The 21,997-nt window shown below is 41.9% G+C and overlaps 1 protein-coding gene across 2 annotated transcripts in view; it reads left to right on the top strand.

Moving 5' to 3' along the window:
* atp8b4 (ATPase phospholipid transporting 8B4) overlaps positions 1 to 21,500 on the top strand; it is a 54,163-nt gene extending 32,663 nt beyond the window's left edge. For both annotated transcript variants that reach the window (XM_055933115.1, XM_055933116.1), the window contains 14 exons: positions 2,646 to 2,834; positions 3,210 to 3,325; positions 4,504 to 4,668; positions 6,169 to 6,280; positions 6,481 to 6,586; positions 7,319 to 7,460; positions 8,422 to 8,605; positions 11,911 to 12,134; positions 12,368 to 12,451; positions 12,902 to 13,147; positions 18,617 to 18,755; positions 18,975 to 19,105; positions 20,673 to 20,822; positions 21,146 to 21,500. In XM_055933115.1, coding sequence (XP_055789090.1) covers positions 2,646 to 2,834; positions 3,210 to 3,325; positions 4,504 to 4,668; positions 6,169 to 6,280; positions 6,481 to 6,586; positions 7,319 to 7,460; positions 8,422 to 8,605; positions 11,911 to 12,134; positions 12,368 to 12,451; positions 12,902 to 13,147; positions 18,617 to 18,755; positions 18,975 to 19,105; positions 20,673 to 20,822; positions 21,146 to 21,376 — 2,219 coding nt within the window. In that variant the 3' untranslated portion in view covers positions 21,377 to 21,500. The remainder of the gene's footprint in view (positions 1 to 2,645; positions 2,835 to 3,209; positions 3,326 to 4,503; positions 4,669 to 6,168; positions 6,281 to 6,480; positions 6,587 to 7,318; positions 7,461 to 8,421; positions 8,606 to 11,910; positions 12,135 to 12,367; positions 12,452 to 12,901; positions 13,148 to 18,616; positions 18,756 to 18,974; positions 19,106 to 20,672; positions 20,823 to 21,145) is intronic.
* The last annotated feature ends 497 nt before the right edge of the window (positions 21,501 to 21,997 follow it).

The following is a 21,997-nucleotide window of genomic DNA, read 5'->3' as shown; positions in this document are numbered from 1 at the left end:
ATAGAACAGGTCATGTATAGTTAATAAATAGGACAGGTAATGTATAGATAATAAGCCGGACAGGTAATGTATAGATAATAAATAGAACAAGTAATGTATAGATAATTTATAGGAAAGGTCATGTATAGATAATAGAAAGGACAGGTAATGTATAGATACTGTACAGCTGTAACCTCAGTGCAAGAGTTCTTTATGCTGATAACCTAAAGATAACATGTAGCTAATGTGTAGATAATGTATAGATAATGAATAGATAACGTAAAGATATTGTTAATGTAATGTATAAAGACTTCAGACATGTGTCCAGTAGTAACATCACTACTGGTGTTCTTCAGATTGCTGGACCGCTGTTACTGTCAGGACCCGGTGCGAGAAACAGTCACTAATAATCGTCAGAACCCAGAAGATGAGGCAGACACAGCAGTACTAGAGATGGTGGTTTAATTAAAGAACAAAATCTTCAGGCAAAGAATCTAAATCCACAATGTCCAAACATAAAGCCAAGAAGCACAAAATGGATATCCTCCAAAATACAAAGAAACTCCACAAAGTGGAAAAAACAGCAGGGAAAAACAAACCCCAAAAGACTACTCAAAAATACACAAGAACTAAACCAGAGAACCTCTGGAAAATCCAATAAGAGAATCATATGTTCAGAACAAGGCTTGGGCTGGGGCTGGGTGCTAACATACAAACACTGAGCAAGGAACTGAGGAACACACAGGGTTTAAATACTAACAAGGGAACGACACACAGGTGCAAACAATAATTAGAGCAAGGAAAAACAAAAGGTACAAAAAAGGTGAAATGGGGACATCTAGTGACCAAAACCTGAACAGTCCTGGCCAAAACCTGACAGTTACACTGTCATGTCTTAGGGTGAAGATAAAGTAGACAGCTGAGTGAAGGTAGACTTCTGAGTGAAGGTAGACTTCTGAGTGAAGGTAGACTTCTGAGTGAAGGTAGACTTCTGAGTGAAGGTAAAGTAGACTTCTGAGTGAAGGTAGACTTCTGAGTGAAGGTAGACTTCTGAGTGAAGGTAGACTTCTGAGTGAAGGTAGACTTCTGAGTGAAGGTAGACTTCTGAGTGAAGGTAGACTTCTGAGTGAAGGTAAGGTAGACTTCTGAGTGAAGGTAAGGTAGACTTCTGAGTGAAGGTAAAGTAGACTTCTGAGTGAAGGTAAAGTAGACTTCTGAGTGAAGGTAAAGTAGACTTCTGAGTGAAGGTAAAGTAGACAGCTGAGTGAAGGTAGACTTCTGAGTGAAGGTAGACTTCTGAGTGAAGGTAAAGTAGGCAGCTGAATGAAGGTAAAGTAGACTTCTAAGTGAAAGTAAAGTAGGCAGCTGAATGAAGGTAAAGTAGACTTCTGAGTGACGGTAAAGTAGACTTCTGAGTGACGGTAAAGTAGACTTCTGAGTGAAGGTAAAGTAGACTTCTGAGTGAAGGTAGACTTCTGAGTGAAAGTAAAGTAGGCAGCTGAATGAAGGTAAAGTAGACTTCTGAGTGACGGTAAAGTATACTTCTGAGTGAAGGTAAAGTAGACTTCTGAGTGAAGGTAAAGTAGCCTTCTGAGTGAAGGTAAAGTAGACTTCTGAGTGAACGTAAAGTAGACTTCTGAGTGAAGGTAAAGTAGACTTCTGAGTGAAGGTAAAGTAGACTTCTGAGTGAAGGTAAAGTAGACTTCTAAGTGACGGTAAAGTAGACTTCTGAGTGACGGTAAAGTAGACTTCTGAGTGACGGTAAAGTAGACTTCTGAGTGAAGGTAAAATAAACTTCTGAGGGAAGGAAAAGTAGACTTCTAAGTGACGGTAAAGTAGACTTCTGAGGGAAGGAAAAGTAGACTTCTGAGTGAAGGTAAAGTAGACTTCTGAGTGAAGGTAAAGTAGACAGCTGAGTGAAAGTAGACTTCTGAGTGAAGGTAGACTTCTGAGTGAAGGTAGACTTCTGAGTGAAGGTAGACTTCTGAGTGAAGGTAAAGTAGACTTCTGAGTGAAGGTAAAGTAGACTTCTTAGTGAAGGTAAAGTAGACTTCTGAGTGATGGTAAAGTAGACTTCTGAGTGATGGTAAAGTAGACTTCTGAGTGAAGGAAAAGTAGACTTCTAAGTGACGGAAAAGTAGACTTCTGAGTGAAGGAAAAGTAGATTTCTGAGTGAAGGAAAAGTAGACTTCTGAGTGAAGGTAAAGTAGACTTCTGAGTGAAGGTAAAGTAGACTTCTGAGTGAAGGTAAAGTAGGCAGCTGAGGGAAGATAAAGTGGACTGCTGTACACAAGTCTGACGGATATGACATGAGTCTTGTCTTGTAACCCAGCGGGCGAAGCTGGCTATAATGACGTCAATTCAACCAGTTTTGTCTGCTGGGAAATCTGTCTAGATAATAGTGATCAATTAATTATATGTTGACTCACAATTCCCTGCAACTCCTCATGTGGATAACAAAAAACATATTCTTCTTCTTCCTCTTCTTCTTCCTCTTGTTCCTCTTGTTCCTCTTCTTCTTCCTCTTCTTCTTCTTCCTCTTGTTCCTCTTGTCCTATTGTTCCTCTTCCACTTCTTCTTCTTCATTCTTCTTCTTCTTCCTCAAACATATTCTTCTTCTTCCTCTTCCTCCTCTTCCTCTTCTTCTTCTTCTCTCCTCCACGTAGGGGATCTGGTGTACATGGCCCAGTCGCCTGACGAGGGAGCCCTGGTCACGGCCGCACGGAACTTTGGCTTTGTGTTTCGTTCCAGAACCCCTGAGACCGTCACGCTGTACGAGATGGGGACAGCCGTCAACTACCAGCTCCTGGCCATCCTCGACTTCAACAACGTGCGCAAGAGAATGAGTGTCATTGGTTAGGTCTTCACTTTTAAAAAGCAAAGATCTTGTTTTGCTGTCTCCAATATGTGTTGTGTAGCAAAGCAAAACATGAAGTTATCGTAAAGTTGGAAGTATAAGATACAATACAGTCGATGATGACTTCATATTCTTGAATATTCTTTAAACAAACACATAGCAGTGTTAGTATCAACTGTTTCAAGCTTTAGACTGCATGGTGTTCTGTTCATGTCCGGAATCTTGACATCATTAGGTATTCACTGTCAATGAGGTCTTTGATCAATAGGTTTGAATTCACTGACTCATTGGTCACTTACAAAATACCTTCAAAGGTCTCTTGAAGGTGTAATGACTCAGGTATTTGTCTGCTTCCGTTTCTACTGTCTTCCAGTGAGGAACCCAGCGGGCCACATCAAGCTGTACTGTAAAGGAGCTGACACCATCATCTTCGACAGACTGGACCCGTCCAACCAAGTTCTCATGAACACTACCTCAGAGCATCTATACGTAGGTCTTTATACTACATGCAACAGCCTCACAGTCACTCACAGCAAGCAGCTTCACAGTCACTCACAACAAGCAGCCTCACAGTCACTCACAGCAAGCAGCCTCACAGTCACTCACAGCAAGCAGCCTCACAGTCACTCACAACAAGCAGCCTCACAGTCACTCACAACAAGCAGCCTCACAGTCACTCACAACAAGCAGCCTCACAGTCACTCACAACAAGCAGCCTCACAGTCACTCACAACAAGCAGCCTCACAGTCACTCACAACAAGCAGCCTCACAGTCACTCACAACAAGCAGCCTCACAGTCACTCACAACAAGCAGCCTCACAGTCACTCACAACAAGCAGCCTCACAGTCACTCACAACAAGCAGCCTCACAGTCACTCACAACAAGCAGCCTCACAGTCACTCACAGCAAGCAGCCTCACAGTCACTCACAGCAAGCAGCCTCACAGTCACTCACAACAAGCAGCTTCACAGTCACTCACAACAAGCAGCCTCATAGTCACTCACAGCAAGCAGCCTCACAGTCACTCACAGCAAGCAGCCTCACAGTCACTCACAACAAGCAGCCTCACAGTCACTCACAACAAGCAGCCTCAGTCACTCACAGCAAGCAGCCTCACAGTCACTCACAACAAGCCCACACAACATATTGCATGAAGCATCAACATGAGAGAAAATAATATATAACATACTGTATATAAATATATATATTTATATATTAATCATAATAATACTGTTATAATAATACTGTTATTATTATTATTATTATTATAAACGATTTAATATAGCTAATACTAAAGCATCTGGTCCCGAATGGCGCAGTGCTCTACGATACTGCATCTCAGTGCAGGACCTGGTTCAAATCCAGGCTGTATCACATCCGGCTGTGATTGGGAGTCCAATAGGGTTGCGCACAATTGGCCCCAGCGTCGTCCGGGTTTGGCCCAGGGTAGGCTGTCATTGTAAATAAGAATTTGTTCTTATCTGACTTGCCTAATTAAATAAAGGTTAAATAAATAAAATGACATTTCTCCGATCAGATTCAACAACCTAGCAGCATAATAACGTACATAACTAAATGCATTTATAAAATAGTCCTAATTTGCTTAATCTCAATACAAAATCCTTGAATTATTGTACTATAATCTGAATCATGTTTGTTTTGCAGGAGTTTGCTGGTGAAGGCTTGCGAACACTGGCCCTGGCCTACAAAGACCTAGATGAGAATGTATTAGAGGAATGGATGAAGAGGCTTCTGTATGCCAGCACTGTGATAGAGAACAGAGAGGAGGGACTGGCTGATCTCTATGAGGAAATAGAGACAGGCCTGATGGTAAGAGACTGACCTATAGACTGATATATAGACTGATCTATAGACTTACCTGTACTGATCTATAGACTGATATATAGACTGACTTATAGACTGTCCTATAGACTGTCCTATAAACTGATATATAGACTGTCCTATAGACTGTCCTATAGACTGATATATAGACTGATCTATAGACTTACCTGTACTGATCTATAGACTGATATATAGACTGACTTATAGACTGTCCTATAGACTGTCCTATAAACTGATATATAGACTGTCCTATAGACTGTCCTATAGACTGATATATAGACTGATATATAGACTGTCGTATAGACTGGCCTATAGACTGTCCTATAGACTGTCCTATAGACTGTCCTATAGACTGTCCTATAGACTGATATATAGACTGATATATAGACTGACCTATAAACTGATATATAGACTGACCTATAGACTGATATATAGACTGACCTATAGACTGATATATAGACTGACCTATAAACTGTCCTATAGACTGATTTATATACTGACCTATAGACTGGCCTATAGACTGTCCTATAGACTGATATATAGACTGATATATAGACTGACCTATAAACTGATATATAGACTGTCCTATAGACTGATATATAGACTGATATATAGACTGGCCTATAGACTGACCTATATACTGATATATAGACTGACCTATAAACTGATATATAGACTGATATATAGACTGACCTATAGACTGACCTATAGACTGATTTATATACTGACCTATAAACTGATATATAGACTGATATATAGACTGACCTATAGACTGATGTATAGACTGACCTATAAACTGATATATAGACTGATATATAGACTGATCTATAGACTGATGTATAGACTGACCTATAAACTGATATATAGACTGATATATAGACTGATATATAGACTGTCCTATAAACTGATATATAGACTGATTTATAGACTGACCTATAAACTGATTTATAGACTGATTTATAGACTGATATATAGACTGATATATAGACTGTCCTATATAGAACAGAGAGAGGACGTCCTGGCTGCTCTCTATGAGGAGATAGAGGGTAGATGTAAGAATGACCTTTAGCCTGACCTTTAGACTGACCTTTAGTCTGGCCAGAGGCAACAGTATCCTAGATGTAAGACTGACCTTTAGCCTGACCAGAGGCAACAGTATCCTAGATGTAAGACTGACCTTTAGTCTGGCCAGAGGCAACAGTATCCTAGATGTAAGACTGACCTTTAGTCTGGCCAGAGGCAACAGTATCCTAGATGTAAGACTGACCTTTAGCCTGACCAGAGGCAACAGTATCCTAGATGTAAGACTGACCTTTAGCCTGACCAGAGGCAACAGTGTCCTAGATGCCCTGTCGTTATGCCCTTGATCAAGGCACCCTTCAACTGCTCCAGGGACGCTGCACCATGGCTGACCCGTTCTTCAAACCGCTGGGGTTTGTGGGTATGTTCTCAGGGCTTCTCCTGGTTGTTTTGTTCTCCCCTCTCAAGCTCCTAGGAGCCACAGCAGTAGAAGACAAACTGCAAGAGGGGGTTCCTGAAACAATCGCCTGTTTGACCCTGGCCAACATCAAGATCTGGGTTCTCACTGGGGATAAGTTAGGTAAGCACCAATGAAGAGATGGACCCCTCTACAAAGACTTTACTTTAGAGTACTACTGATATAGATTACTGCATTGTTGGGAAAGGGCTTGCAAGGAAAGGCATTTCAGAGTAATATATTTTTTATTCAGTGTCAATGATACGTTGACAATACTGTACAATAAAATTAGAGGTAACGTGACATATTTTTGTGGTTTGCAGAGACAGCGATGAACATCGGCTACTCCTGCAACATGCTGAGAGACGATATGAACGAAGTGTTTATCATATCAGGACATTCTGTCTTAGAGGTGCAGCAGCAACTCAGGTTAGGCCTCAGGTTCATGAAACAGACTCTCAGTCATGACTAGACCTGAATCATCTGTGTCTGTTGTTGCAGGCTTTCTGGGGTTTCTGGCTGCGTTTCTGTAAAGCACTTTGTGACAACTGATGATGATGGGGGGAGGGGAAAAAAGGGCTTTTATATAAAAAATAAAATACATTTGATTGATTGACCTGCATGTTTAAAAGATGAACCTGCTCTCCTCAGCAGCTTTTTCTTTGAGAGTCAAAGTGAGCGCTGGCTGGCTGGCTGACTGGCTGGCTTGCTGGCTGACTGGCTGGCTGGCTGGCTGACTGGCTGGCTGACTTGGTCACATGACAAGGTCCCCCAGGGAATTGTGTTTCCTCCTTCTACTTTAGTTGGATTAAGAACTTGTTATTCTCCCAACAATTGATCCCAAAGGGAAGCTATCACCATGCCAGCCAGCCAGCCAGACAGCCCCGTTGGCCCAATCGGTTTTTAAAATTGTATCTAAGTGAGAGGAAAAGAGAAGATCGTGAACATTCATTGTAGTGTTCTTCTATTTCTATATGTGGACATTAAATTGACATTTTTTGTCATTTAGCAGACTCTCTTATCCAGAGAGACTACAGTTAGTGCTTTCATCATATGGTAGCTAAGAGAGACAGTCGCATCTCACAGTCATAATAAGCAAATGTGTCACAATGACATCTGTTTATGTCACCCCCCCCCCCTCCCCCTCACTCTTGTCTGTAGGAGTGCTAAGGAGCACATCCTGGGACCGGGAAGAGTCAGCAGTACTGTAGATGTGGAGAAGACAGATGAGTTCTCAGACGATTCTGTATTTGAAGAAACGATCATAGCAGAGTATGCCTTAATCCTCAATGGACACAGTCTGGTAAGGAGGTTCCTTCCTTTGTTTCTCTACATATAATGAAATGGCTTGCCAAACCAGATGCCTGGACTATATTTTCATCCCTGTTGAATGTGGGTTGTGTGTTCATGGGTGCTATCTTTCTATCTGTTATAAACTGTTTAGTGTCCCTTTACCTGACGTTGAATGTGTGTATGGGCTTGTGTCTATCTGATATGGACCGTTTAATATCTCTGTTCCTGTGGCGTCTGCCGAGTCTGCTTAGTCTTTAACGAGCAGACTGCTGTTGATTAGGGAGTCTCCCAGCTCTGTGAGAGAGGCGGTCATTAAGACAACTGACAGACAGACAGACACACTGCCCTTGCAGGGGGGAGTTGTTGGTTGCCCAGGGTTCTCATCAGCAGACAGACAGACAGACTGCCATTGCAAAGGGGAGTTGTTGGTTACCCAGGGTTCTCATCAGCAGACAGACAGACAGACTGCCATTGCAAAGGGGAGTTGTTGGTTACCCAGGATTCTCATCAGCAGACAGAACCTCACATTATTACATCATTACTGCTCGTAGTCCTAGAGCTGTGACTCAGATTCAGATTTGTAAAAGCTTTAATGTTCCAATGCTGGGCAATTCATTTACAACTGGCTTCTGGACTTTTCATCAGCAGACAGATCATCTACTGCTTTGCTCCTAGACCTGACTTGTCTCACACTCTTGTATTCGGTACACACACTGAGCCCACACTGTTTGCCACATCCTGGCTCTGCTCTGCAAGAGGGCTGGGATGTTAAACACCACAGAACTGGTTAACATTGCAGGGTGGTGATAATGGTGGGTTTTTAATAGGCCTAATGTGTCTGTGTCTCTGACGGTGTTGTAGAGAAAAGACACAAGATCATTTCCATTCTAACCAAAATTGACAATAAAATTGACAATATACAATATAATAAATGTATCTCTTTATCTCCTCTCCTATTAACCCCCTTGTAGGCCCATGCCCTGGAGCCTGAGCTGGAGCAGGTCCTTCTGGAGACAGCCTGTCTGTGTAAGACAGTGATCTGCTGTAGGGTGACTCCCATGCAGAAGGCCCAGGTGGTGGAGCTGGTCAAGACGAACAAGACGGCTGTGACTCTGGCCATAGGAGACGGCGCCAATGACGTCAGCATGATCAAAAGTAATACATATAGGATCACGTTATATTCAGCTCGCGGTGTTGCTCAGTCAGCAGCAGATATGAGCAGCAATGAACGGGGTTCACAGGATGTCAAGGAAGGACACAAGATCAGTTGGAAAACAAAGTTCCTACATGATAGAGTGCATGCGATCTTCCTTTATGTTCAATCATGTTCGATCAAAATCTGGTTGAATCCTGATGTATGTTTCATGAGGAAAAGAGGATTTTGAGCAGTAGGGTTCAATATGCAAATAATGAGTTGCTAATAGTTTCCTTGTTATTTGAGATATCAATACAAATTCAATGTGATGTGAATCAGATTTTTAAGTCTGAAGACCAAATTTGGAGTGAATCTGAGAAGATTTTATATGATTATTTTAAGCATTAGCGTTACACAGTGAAAAACGTGAATTGGTAATAGTTTTCTTATGTTTTAAGAGATCGATACCAAACTTAACACGGTTCATCGTGGTAATGTCTTTGATGGCCCTAAAAAAGTTGTGAAGTTGATTTACAGTGGTTTAAATGGATACGTAAAATCAGATTTTTTTAATTTGTCAATAATTCATGGGGATGGGGATTTGGGGGTCTTTCCCACCATCCAATCCATTTTAAGGAAGTTGAAATTGATTTTCTGCATTTCTATACAATTTAAAAACTCAAATGCTACTTGGAGAACATTTAAAAACAAGCCAAAATGTCCCCAGCCGTTATCACATTGGTTACTGTAGCTTCATTCATCTCAGTCCATCGACAAACACATAGCCTATTAACTACTATTGTAACTCTCAACAGTAAAAAAAATAAATCAAATGTTTTACGTGTAAACTGCGCGCCTGCTCGGCAGCGCACCTCTTCCATGACCGCTGCGAAATGAAATACCATGAGACGCAAGAGATTCAACTTCACTGAGTTCGCACTATATAGATAAAGTTTTTTCTGTGATTGAATCAACATTATATCAGGCCCCTTTTCAATGCAACAATCCAAAACAAGTCGTGATTTTGTCTGTGATTTTGTTGTAGGCAGAGCCAGAGCGCAACAGAGTATAATTCTTTTGACGGGGTAGACCAAGAGCAGTCTTTCAATCACCCTCGAGGGAATGCGCTTTTCAGATCAGTTCAAGAGCGCACACAATTGTTGGTATTCTTTGCTAGTTAGCGAGTTATTAGCCCAGTTATAGATAAATATAGGTCAGCAATGGGGAGTTTCTGCTTCCTATAAGAGAACAAAACGTGTTGGCTACATTTCAAGCTGTCTTTGAAAAGCCAGTCAGTTAAAAGGTGTATGTCTTAATTAAAGGGGCAGTGTCGTATCTCTCTATCTCTCTCTAAATTCAAGCTGCTTTATTGTCATGGGAAACCTATGTTTACATTGCCAAAGCAAGTAAAATGGATAAACAAAAGTTTAAAAAACAATCAAAAGTGAATAGTAAAATAATAGAGACATTTCATATATAATTTTATGTCTATGTACAGTGTTGTAGCGATATGCAAATAGTTAAAGTACAAAGGGAAAATAAATAAACATAGATATGGGTTGTATTTACAATGGTGTTCGTTCTTCACTGGTTGCCCTTTTCTTGTGGCAACAGGCCACAAATCTTACTGCTGTGATGTTACACTGTGCTATTTCACCCAATAGATATGTGAGTTTATCAAAATTGGATTTGTTTTTTCGAATTCTTTGTGGGTCTGTGTAATCTGATAGAAATATGTGTCTCTAATATGGTCATAATTTTGGCAGGAGGTTAGGAAGTGCAGCTCAGTTTCCACCTCATTTTGTGGGCAGTGTGCACATAGCCTGTCTTCTCTTGAGAGCCAGGTCTGCCTATGGCCACCTTTCTCAATAGCAAGTCTATGCTCACTGAGTCTGTACATAGTCAAAGTTTTCCTTAATTTTGGGTCAGTCACAGTGGTCAGGTATTCTGCCACTGTGTACTCTCTGTTTAGGGCCAAATAGCATTCAATATGGACCAGCCCCAGGACCAGCTTGCTTAGGAGAAGCCAGGTTCATTTGTTATGGAAGGCTTGGGAATCACTTCCTTTTAGGTGGTTGTAGAATTTAACAGCTCTTTTCTGGATTTTGATAATTAGCGGGTTTCGGCCTAATTCCGCTCTGCATGCATTATTTGGTGTTTTACTTTGTACACGTAGGATATTTTTGCTGAATTCTGCATGCAGTCTCAATTCGGTGTTTGTCCCGTTTGGTGAATTCTTGGATGGTGAGCAGACCCCAGACCTCACAACCATAAAGGGCAATGGGTTCTATAACTAATTCAAGTATTTTTAGCCAGATCCAAATTGGTATGTCAACTTTTATGTTCCTTTTGATGGCATAGAAGAAGGCACTTCTTACCTTGTCTCTCAGATCGTTCACAGCTTTGTGGAAGTTACCTGTGGCGCTGATGTTTAGGCCAAGGTATGTATAGTTTTTTGTGTGCTCTAGGGCAACGGTGTCTAGATGGAATTTGTATTTGTGGTCCTGGCGACTGGATCTTTTTTTGAACTCCATTATTTTTGTCTTACTGAGATTTACTGTCTGAGAGAATCTGTCCAGAAGATCTGGTGCTGCTGTAGGTCCTCCTTTGTTGGGGACAAGAAGCACCAGATCATCAGCAAACAATAGATATCTGACTTCAGATTCTAGTAGGGTGAGGCCGGGTGCTGCAGACTGTTTTAGTGCCCGCGCCAATTCGTTTATATATATGTTGAAGAGGGTGGGGCTTAAGCTGCATCCCTGTCTCACCCCACAGCCCTGTGGAAAGAAATGTGTATGTTTTTTGCCAATTTTTGTTGTTTTTGTACATGTATTTTATAATATCGTATGTTTTTCCACCAACACCACTTTCCATCAATTTGCATAGCAGACCCTCGTGCCAAATTGAGTGAAAAGCTTTTTTGAAGTCAGCAAAGCATTAGAAGACTTTGCCTTTGTTCTGATTTGTTTGTTTGTCAATTAGGGTGTGCAGGGTGCATACGTGGTCTGTCGTACGATAGTTTTGTAAAAAGCCAATGTGACATTTGCTCAGTACATTGTTTTCACTGAGTAAATGTACAATTCTTCTGTTAATGATAATGCAGAGGATTTCCCCAAGGTTGCTGTTGACGCATATCCCACGGTAGTTATTGGGGTCAAATTTGTCTCCACTTTTGTGGATTGGGGTGCTCAGTCCTTGGTTCCAAATATTGGGGAAATTGCCAGAGCTGAGGATGATGTTAAAGAGTTTAAGTATAGTCAATTGGAATTTGTTGTCTGTATATTTTATCATTTCATGTAGGGTCTCTCTCTCTCTCTCTGTCCAGCGGCTCATATAGGTGTAGGTATATCAGGTCAGGAGGGCATGCAGGCTGTGCTAGCCTCTGACTACTCCTTTGCCCAGTTCCGCTATCTGCAGCGTCTCCTGCTGGTCCACGGCCGCTGGTCCTATTTCCGCATGTGCAACTTCCTGTTCTACTTCTTCTACAAGAACTTTGCCTTCACCCTGGTGCACTTCTGGTTCGGCTTCTTCTGTGGTTTCTCAGCTCAGGTAATTAAAAGTGACAAAAATATGTATATATATATTTTGGGAAAACGTAGGAACAAAATGTACTTGCGGTAGTTGTCTTTGTCCAAAGTCTCTTGAAAATGAAAAACAATAATCAGATACAAATGCTATTGCATTGGGGCAAAGAACAATGCACCATTATAGTACATCAACATTTTATATTTGTAAACATTTTGTATAAATGTTTTTCTTCACTTTATTCCTTCTGTTCTTAGACGGTTTATGACCAGTGGTTTATCACACTCTTCAATATAGTCTACACATCCCTGCCAGTTCTGGCCATGGGGCTTTTCGATCAGGTAAGAACTGGTAGAAACTACATACAATGGCAACCCGCCGAGCCATCTTTCACTTTCCTTTACTTACTTACTTTCGTTTTTTTTTCTTTTCAAGATTCTGCCAAGTCATACAGGTGAATATGTAATGTTTTTTAGATCCCCTTTTGCCTGTGTTCTAACAAAATATCATTAGGGACTCTAAACCTCAAACTACCTCTACCCCACCTAAACCTTAATTACTTCCCGTATCCTCACCCAACTCTAACTCAATATCATTTAGAGTCGGTAAACTGACCAGGACACAGGTTAAGCCTAGTTCTGAACTAAAAAACCTACCCAATGGAGAAAGTCCATTAAAGTGCTTATTAGTCCAGGACTTAAGCTAAATCTGTATCCGGGGAAACCAGACAATGTAGTCCGGCGTACACACACACACACACCTCTCATCACAACAACTCTTTTCATCCCCAGGATGTGAACGAAGCCAACAGCCACCGCTACCCTAGCCTGTACCGTCCAGGACAGCTCAATCTCCTGTTCAATAAGAGACAGTTCTTCCTGTGTACGCTGCAGGGGATGGGCACCTCCTTCCTCCTCTTCTTCATCCCCTACGGAGCCTTCTGCCTCGTCGTCAGGGACGACGGATCACACATCTCAGACCAGCAGGCTTTCGCCGTCATCATATCAACATCCTTGGTCATAGTGGTGAGCGTTCAGGTAAGAAACATAGTCAGATGACAAGATTAGCAAACTTAGGCATGACATGCCAGCAACAAACGCGGACACTACACATCCAAGTATATCTGACCAAATTATGAAAGACAAGCATTGTAATTTTGAATTCCGTAAAGTCAGTGTGAAAGAGGTGAACAAAAATTATTGTTGTCTATTAACAATGACACAGGGGTCTGACACGTGGATGGAAAATTACTGAGGATAATAGCGGACGATATTGCCTCTCCTATTTGCCATATCTTCAATTTAAGCCTGCAGGAAAGTGCGCTCAGAGACCAAAAGAAGCCAAACAGATACCCGTCATGTTGCGGAGTCAACAGAAGTCAGAAATAGCCTTATAAATATTCACTTACCTTTGATGATCTTCATCAGAATGCACTCCCAGGAATCCAAGATCCACAATAAATGTTTGTTTAGTTCGATAAAGTCCATTTATGTCCAAATACCTCCTTGTTGTTCGCGCCTTGAGTTCACAAATCCAAATTAATGACGCGCGATCACTAGGTCCAGACGAAAAGTCAAAAAGTTCCGTTACAGTCCGTAGAAACATGTCAAACGATGTATAGAATCAATCTTTAGGATGTTTTTAACATAAATCTTCAATAATGTTCCAACCGAAGAATTCCTTTGTCTTTAGAATTGCAGGTCGCTCTCACGTGAGAGCGCGTGATCAACTCATGCCACTCTGGCAGACCTGTTACTCAATCAGCTCTCATTTGCCCCCACTTCACAGTAGAAGCCTCAAACAAGGTTCTAAAGACTGTTGACATCTAGTGGAAGCCTTGGGAAGTGCAATATGACCCCACAGACACTGTATATTCGATAGGCAAGGAGTTGAAACATTACAAACCTCAGATTTCCCACTTTCTCGTTGGATTTTTCTCAGGTTTTTGCCTGCCATATGAGTTCTGTTATACTCACAGACATCATTCAAACAGTTTTAGAAACTTCAGAGTGTTTTCCATCCAATACTACTAATAATATGCATATATTAGTATCTGGGCCTGAGAAGCAGGAAGTTTACTCTGGGCACGCTTTTCATCCGAACGTGAAAATGCTGCACCCTAGCCCAAACAGGTTAAAGAGCTGCAGTTAGTTTCAGAGTGGGTGGCAAGGAATAAGTTAGTCCTAAATATTTCAAAAACTAAAAGCATTGTATTTGGGACAAATCACTCACTAAACCCTAAACCTCAACTAAATCTTGTAATGAATAATGTGGAAATTGAGCAAGTTGAGGAGACTAAACTGCTTGGAGTAAACTGTCATACTCAAAACATATTGATACAACAGTAGCTAAGATGAGGAGAAGTCTGTCCATAACAAACCGCTGCTCTGCATTCTTTAAATTTTTTTTTTTTATCCCCTTTTCTCCCCAATTTTCGTGGTATCCAATCGCTAGTAAATACTATCTTGTCTCATCGCTACAACTCCCGTACGGGCTCGGGAGAGACGAAGGTCGAAAGCCATGCGTCCTCCGAGGCACAACCCAACCAAGCCGCACTGCTTCTTTAACACAGCGAGCCTCCAACCCGGAAGCCAGCCGCACCAATGTGTCGGAGGAAACACCGTGCACCTGACCCCCTTGGTTAGCGCGCACTGCGCCCAGCCCGCCACAGGAGTCGCTGGAGCGCGATGAGACAAGGAAATCCCTACCGGCCAAACCCTCCCTAACCCGGACGACGCTAGCCCAATTGTGCGTCGCCCCACGGACCTCCCGGTCGCGGCCGGCTGCGACAGAGCCTGGGGGCGAACCCAGAGACTCTGGTGGCGCAGTTAGCACTGCGATGCAGTGCCCTAGACCACTGCGCCACCCGGGAGGCCCTTGCTCTGCATTCTTAACAACACTGTCAACAAGGCAGGTCCTACAGGCCCTAGTTTTGTCACACCTGGACTACTGTTCAGTTGTGTGGTCAGTTGCCAATTGGCTCAGAACAGGTCAGCACGGCTGGCCCTTGGATGTACACAGAGAGCTAACATTAATAATATGCATGTCAATCTCTCCTGGCTCAAAGTGGGGGAGAGATTGACTTCATCACTACTTGTATTTGTGAGAGGTATTGACATGTTGAATGCACCGAGCTGTCTGTTTAAACTGCTGGCACACAGCTAAGACACCCATGCATACCCCACAAGACATGCCACCAGAGGTCTCTTCACAGTCCCCAAGCCCAGAACAGACTATGAGAGGCACACAGTACTACATAGAGCCATGACTACATGGAACTCTATTCCACATCAAGTAACTGATGCAGCAGTAACATTAGATGTAAAAAAACAGATAAATATACACCTTATGGAACAACGGGGACTCTGAAGAGACACACACATAGACACATGCATACACACACACAATAACATTTCTCTCTGCTACCACACGGCAAGCAGTACCGACGCGCCAAGTCTAGTTCCAAGAGGCTTCTAAAACAGCTTCTACCCCCAAGCTATAAGACTTCTGAACATCTAATCAAATGGCTACCCAGACAATTTGCATTGCCCCCCCCCCCTTTTACGCTGCTGCTACTCTCTGTTATTATCTATGCATAGGCACTTTAATAACTCTACCAACATGTACATATTACCTCAATTACCTCGACTAACCAGTACCCCCGCACATTGACTCTGTACCGGTACCCCCTGTATATAGCCTCCACATTGACTCTGTACCGGTACCCCCTGTATATAGCCTCCACATTGACTCTGTACCGGTATCCCCTGTATATAGCCTCCACATTGACTCTGTACCGGTACCCCCTGTATATACCCTCCACATTGACTCTGTACCGGTACCCCCTATATATAGCCTCCACATTGACTCTGTACGGGTACCCCCTGTATATAGCCTCCACATTGACTCTGTACCGGTACCCCCTGTATATAGCCTCCACATTGACTCTGTACCAGTACCGCCTGTATATAGCCTCCACATTGACTCTGTACCGGTACCCCCTGTATATAGCCTCCACATTGACTCTGTACCGGTACCCCCTGTATATAGCCTCCACATTGACTCTGTACCGGTACCCCCTGTATATAGCCTCCACATTGACTCTGTACCGGTACCCCCTATATATAGTCTTGCTATTGCTATTTTACTGCTGCTCTTTAATTACTTCCTAGTTCCTTTTAATTGTTCCTTTTGCATTGTTGGTTAGGGGATTGTAAGTAAGCACATCACCTGTTGTATTCAGCACATGTGACTAATAAAATAAATTTTATTAAAATGTACATTATTATTTTAACATTATTTTATTTGATATGCACTAAACACACATGTACACATGGATTTTGTGTTATAGATATGTGGTAGTAGAGTAGTGGCCTGAGGTCACACACTTAATGTTGTGAAATCTGTTGTGAATGTATTGTAATGTTTTTCAAATGTATAGCATGCTTAGAGTAGCTGCTGGCAGGAACTAATGGGGATCCATAATAAACCCCAGGAAGAGTAGCTGCTGCCTTGGCAGGAACTAATAGGGATCCATAATAAACCCCAGGAAGAGTAGCTGCTGCCTTGGCAGGAACTAATGGGGATCCATAATAAACCCCAGGAAGAGTAGCTGCTGCCTTGGCAGGAACTAATGGGAATCCATAATAAATACAAATAAAAGCCTGTTATGTCTGTAGGCATGGTTTTATTTAAATGTTCTGGGCTGTATCCAGTTCACATCTACAGTATGTTAGGTGTTCAGGTGAGTACGGTAGGTTTCTTGTTTCTTCCTGGGTTTGTGTTAGTTTTTTGTTTTGATACCTCATGCCTTGGTTGCTATGGCAAAGATATAAATGATTAATCCGAAGAAAAATAAGGAAATGCCTCCAGGCTCTGTTAGTGGGAGATGGCCAGGTGAATGGTTATTCTCAAACCATGCATTATAAACTAACTAACTAACTTAACTATATATTGGGCTGTCCAATCATTTACAAAAAGACTTAGAAATCTATTTCAAATTACAAAAAATAAAATGACAGTACAAGACAGTGCAAGATATGACCATGTCACTGTTTACTGATATGTGATATGACCATATCGCTGTTTACTGATATGTGATATGACCATATCGCTGTTTACTGATATGTGATATGACCATATCACTGTTTACTGATATGTGATATGACCATGTCACTGTTTACTGATATGACCATGTCACTGTTTACTGATATGTGATATGACCATGTCACTGTTTACTGATATGTGATATGACCATATCGCTGTTTACTGATATGTGATATGACCATATCGCTGTTTACTGATATGTGATATGACCATATCGCTGTTTACTGATATGTGATATGACCATGTCACTGTTTACTGATATGTGATATGACCATGTCACTGTTTACTGATATGTGATATGACCATGTCACTGTTTACTGATATGTGATATGACCATATCACTGTTTACTGATATGTGATATGACCATATCACTGTTTACTGATATGTGATATGACCATATTACTGTTTACTGATATGTGATATGACCATATCACTGTTTACTGATATGTGATATGACCATATTACTGTTTACTGATATGTGATATGACCATATCACTGTTTACTGATATGTGATATGACCATATCACTGTTTACTGATATGTGATATGACCATATCACTGTTTACTGATATGTGATATGACCATATCACTGTTTACTGATATGTGATATGACCATATTACTGTTTACTGATATGTGATATGACCATATTACTGTTTACTGATATGTGATATGACCATATCACTGTTTACTGATATGTGATATGACCATATCACTGTTTACTGATATGTGATATGACCATGTCACTGTTTACTGATATGTGAAATGACCATATCACTGTTTACTGATATGTGAAATGACCATATCACTGTTTACTGATATGTGATATGACCATATCACTGTTTACTGATATGTGATATGACCATATCACTGTTTACTGATATGTGATATGACCATGTCACTGTTTACTGATATGTGATATGACCATGTCACTGTTTACTGATATGTGATATGACCATGTCACTGTTTACTGATATGTGATATGACCATATCACTGTTTACTGATATGTGATATGACCATGTCACTGTTTACTGATATGTGATATGACCATGTCACTGTTTACTGATATGTGATATGACCATGTCACTGTTTACTGATATGTGATATGACCATGTCACTGTTTACTGATATGTGATATGACCATGTCACTGTTTACTGATATGTGAAATGACCATATCACTGTTTACTGATATGACCATATCACTGTTTACTGATATGTGATATGACCATGTCACTGTTTACTGATATGACCATATCACTGTTTACTGATATGTGATATGACCATGTCACTGTTTACTGATATGTGATATGACCATGTCACTGTTTACTGATATGTGATATGACCATGTCACTGTTTACTGATATGTGATATGACCATGTAGTTGTTTTGTTCGGTTACAGATTGGCCTGGACACCTACTATTGGACAACTGTGAATCACGTATTTGTGTGGGGTAGCCTGGCTGTCTACTTTGCGATTCTATTCGCTATGCACAGTGACGGCCTCTTCAGCATACTCCCCAGCCATTTTCCTTTCATTGGTAAGTCAATCAATCAGTCACATGTATTTATAAAGCAGTTTTCACATCAGTGCTTTACAGTAACCTAGTGTAATTCAGTAACCTAGTGTAAAATATTAACCTAGTGTAAACCTAGTGTAATCCAGTTTTAAATCTTGAGTACGATAATGATAGATGAAATTGTACCAATATGCAGAGCATTGTTTTGAGTCAGAGGGTATTTTTGTTGTGGTTTTTCAGGCACAGCCCGTAACTGCCTGACTCAGAAGAGTGTGTGGCTGGTTATAATGCTGACCACCGTGGCGTGTGTCATGCCAGGGTTGGCAGTCCGCTTTCTGAAGACAGACCTTTACCCCACTCTGACAGACAAGGTAAAGGGAACTTGATTGACAGATGCCGTAACCACTAGGAACAGGGGAAACATCACACTAAACCAATGAAAAGAGAAGACACCAAAATCACTGAAGTAGTTCTTCTTCTTCTCAATTTCTATGAGACATACAATACCTTCAGAAAGTATTCATACCTCTTGACTTATTCCATATCGTGTTACAACCTGAATTCAAAATGGATTACATATTTTTTTTCTCACCCATCTACACTCAATACCCCATACTGACAAAGTAAAAACATGTTTAAAAAAAAACACGTTTTAGTTAATTTATTGAAAATGAAAAACAGAAATATCACAATTACATAAGTAAACTCAGCAAAAAAAGAAACGTCCTCTCACTGTCAATGTGTGTAAATAGTTGTATAAACATAACAAGATTCAACAACTGAGACATAAACTGAACAAGTTCCACAGACATGTGACTAACAGAAATGGAATAATGTGTCCCTGAACAAAGGGGGGGTCAAAATCAAAAGTAACAGTCAGTATCTGGTGTGGCCACCAGCTGCATTAAGTACTGCAGTGCATCTCCTCCTCATGGACTGCGTCAGATTTGCAAGTTCTTGCTGTGAGATGTTACCCCACTCTTCCACCAAGACACCTGCAAGTTCCTGGACATTTCTGGAGGGAATGGCCCTAGCCCTCACCCTCCGATCCAACAGAGAGTGTAGGGCCAGTAACCGAAAGGTTGCCAGATCGAATCCCCGAGCTGACAAGGTAAAAAAAATCTGTCGTTCTGCCCCCTGAGCAAGGCGGTTAACCCACTGTTCCCCGGGCCCTGAGCAAGGCAGTTAACCCACTGTTCCCCGGGCCCTGAACAAGGCGGTTAACCCACTGTTCCCCGGGCCCTGAACAAGGCGGTTAACCCACTGTTCCCCGGGCGCCGACGAAGTGGATGTCGATTAAGGCAACCCTCCTCCGCACCTCTCTGATTCAGAGGAGTTGGGTTAAATGTGGACGACACATTTCAATAGAATGTATTCAGTTGTACAACTGACTAAGTTTCCCCCCTTTCCTCACTTTCACAGAAGGCCGAGTATGGCATTAGTCATGCACCCTATTCTGCTTATATTGATCGGTGTTAGGTCATATTCAAAGTAAGAATGCGCCGATTAAAACGTCGGCTCGCTTAATCAGCGTCCCAGCGGTGTATTTGATCTGAACATGGACCAGAACCTGTCAACTCAACCTCCCTCTTTAATACTCGATTGAAGTGAGTTCGGGAAAAACTGGAAGTATGCATCTTATAATTCGTTTTTCACATACAAACGTTGTATGTCCGAACTCAGAATCAAATAGGCTTCGCGAAAAAATGTCACTACTATAAAATGGTCGCTGTGGTAAAAGCATTTATTTTCATTTGTGATTTTCTGCATTTATCAGGAGGTGCCATCAGGTAGCCTGATTTCAGATGTGTCCACGTCAACAGGATTATTAGGGAAATAGTTCTTCTTGCAAAGCATGTAAACGTTTTAAAACAAACTATTATATTAATCTGACTATCCACAATAACTGTACTCTGTGTTGTTGTCCTCCTTTCTCAGGTGCGGTGCCTGCAGCAGGCCAGCAGAAAGCAGGGTCCTAAGGAGCAAAACCTGAGACGTGTTCGGAGGACGAGCTCCCGGCGCTCAGCCTACGCCTTCTCCCACCAGGAGGGTTACGGAGAGCTCATAACCTCAGGGAAGAACATGAAGGTCTGTCAAATAAACTAATAACAAAATATATATATATATGTAGTGTAGTGCCAAAACATCAGTTCTGCGCTCTCCATTCTATTTTTTTTTTTTAAATGGTTCCCCATGCGAGAACCCTTTGATGAACCCTTTTTGGTTCCAGATAGAATACTTTTTAAGTTACACGTAGAACCCTCTGTGAAAAGGGTTCTACGTGGAACCCAAAAGGCTTCTTCAAAAGGTCCCCCCCCCATGGGGACAGCAGAAGAAACTTTTAAGGTTCTAGATAAGAGTGTAAGCCTAAATTTAAAGTGTGTAACTTTATTTTTCAAAACAACATCAAGGTCACCCCCAGCACCGCTGCCCCCTCCCCATCCCTGTCCCCATCGTCCCCTGGTAGGGTCCACAACAGCAGAAGTTTGATAGAGGGCATGTCGAAGAGGAAGGGGGAAACACCGGTAGCCTGTGTCTCTGCTGAGGCCTACGGAACATCCGGAACCTCGGAAGGCAACACTAGAACTCAACAGACTGTAACGGATTCTAATGGTGCTTCCAATGGGGCAGTTCAGACATGACCTTTTACGCCCAGTTTTTAGATTCCTAACAAGCTGTTTGGAGTATAAGATGATCCTGTGCGTCTACACCTGGCTCAGTGAGTAAGAGTTAGAGCATGATGCGGTCAACATCAGGGTCGGGGGGGGGGGGGGGGGGGGGGCGTGGGTTCGATTTCCCACATTGGATCGATCGGCCACGTATACAGGTAACTGCCAAAATAATGGAAACACTTGAGTAAATGAGGGTTCTGGCGGCTCTGTTATGGTGCGAGGTGCGTTTTCCTGCCATGGTTTATGTTCACTGAACCCCCTTAGAGGGCAAGGTAAACTCCAATAAATACACAGCCATTCTGAGTGATCACCTTCAACCTATGGTGAAGCATTTCTATCCTGATAGGATGACAATGCTCCCTATCCACAGGGAACGAGTGGTCCCTGTATGGTTTGATGAGCATGAAAACGGTGTAAACCATATGCCCATGGCCATCTCAGTCATCAGATCTCAAACCAATTGAACACTTCTGGGAGATTCTGGAGCAGGTGCCTGAGATTAGCATTTTACAACCACCATCAAAAAAACAAACACCAAATTTAACATTCTTGTGGAAGAATGGTGTCGCATCCCTCCAATAGAGATTCAGG

Source organism: Salvelinus fontinalis, chromosome 9, assembly GCF_029448725.1.
Source record: "Salvelinus fontinalis isolate EN_2023a chromosome 9, ASM2944872v1, whole genome shotgun sequence".
In the NCBI taxonomy this organism is placed as follows: Eukaryota; Metazoa; Chordata; class Actinopteri; order Salmoniformes; family Salmonidae; genus Salvelinus; species Salvelinus fontinalis.
This window is presented reverse-complemented; position numbering and strand designations above follow the sequence as displayed.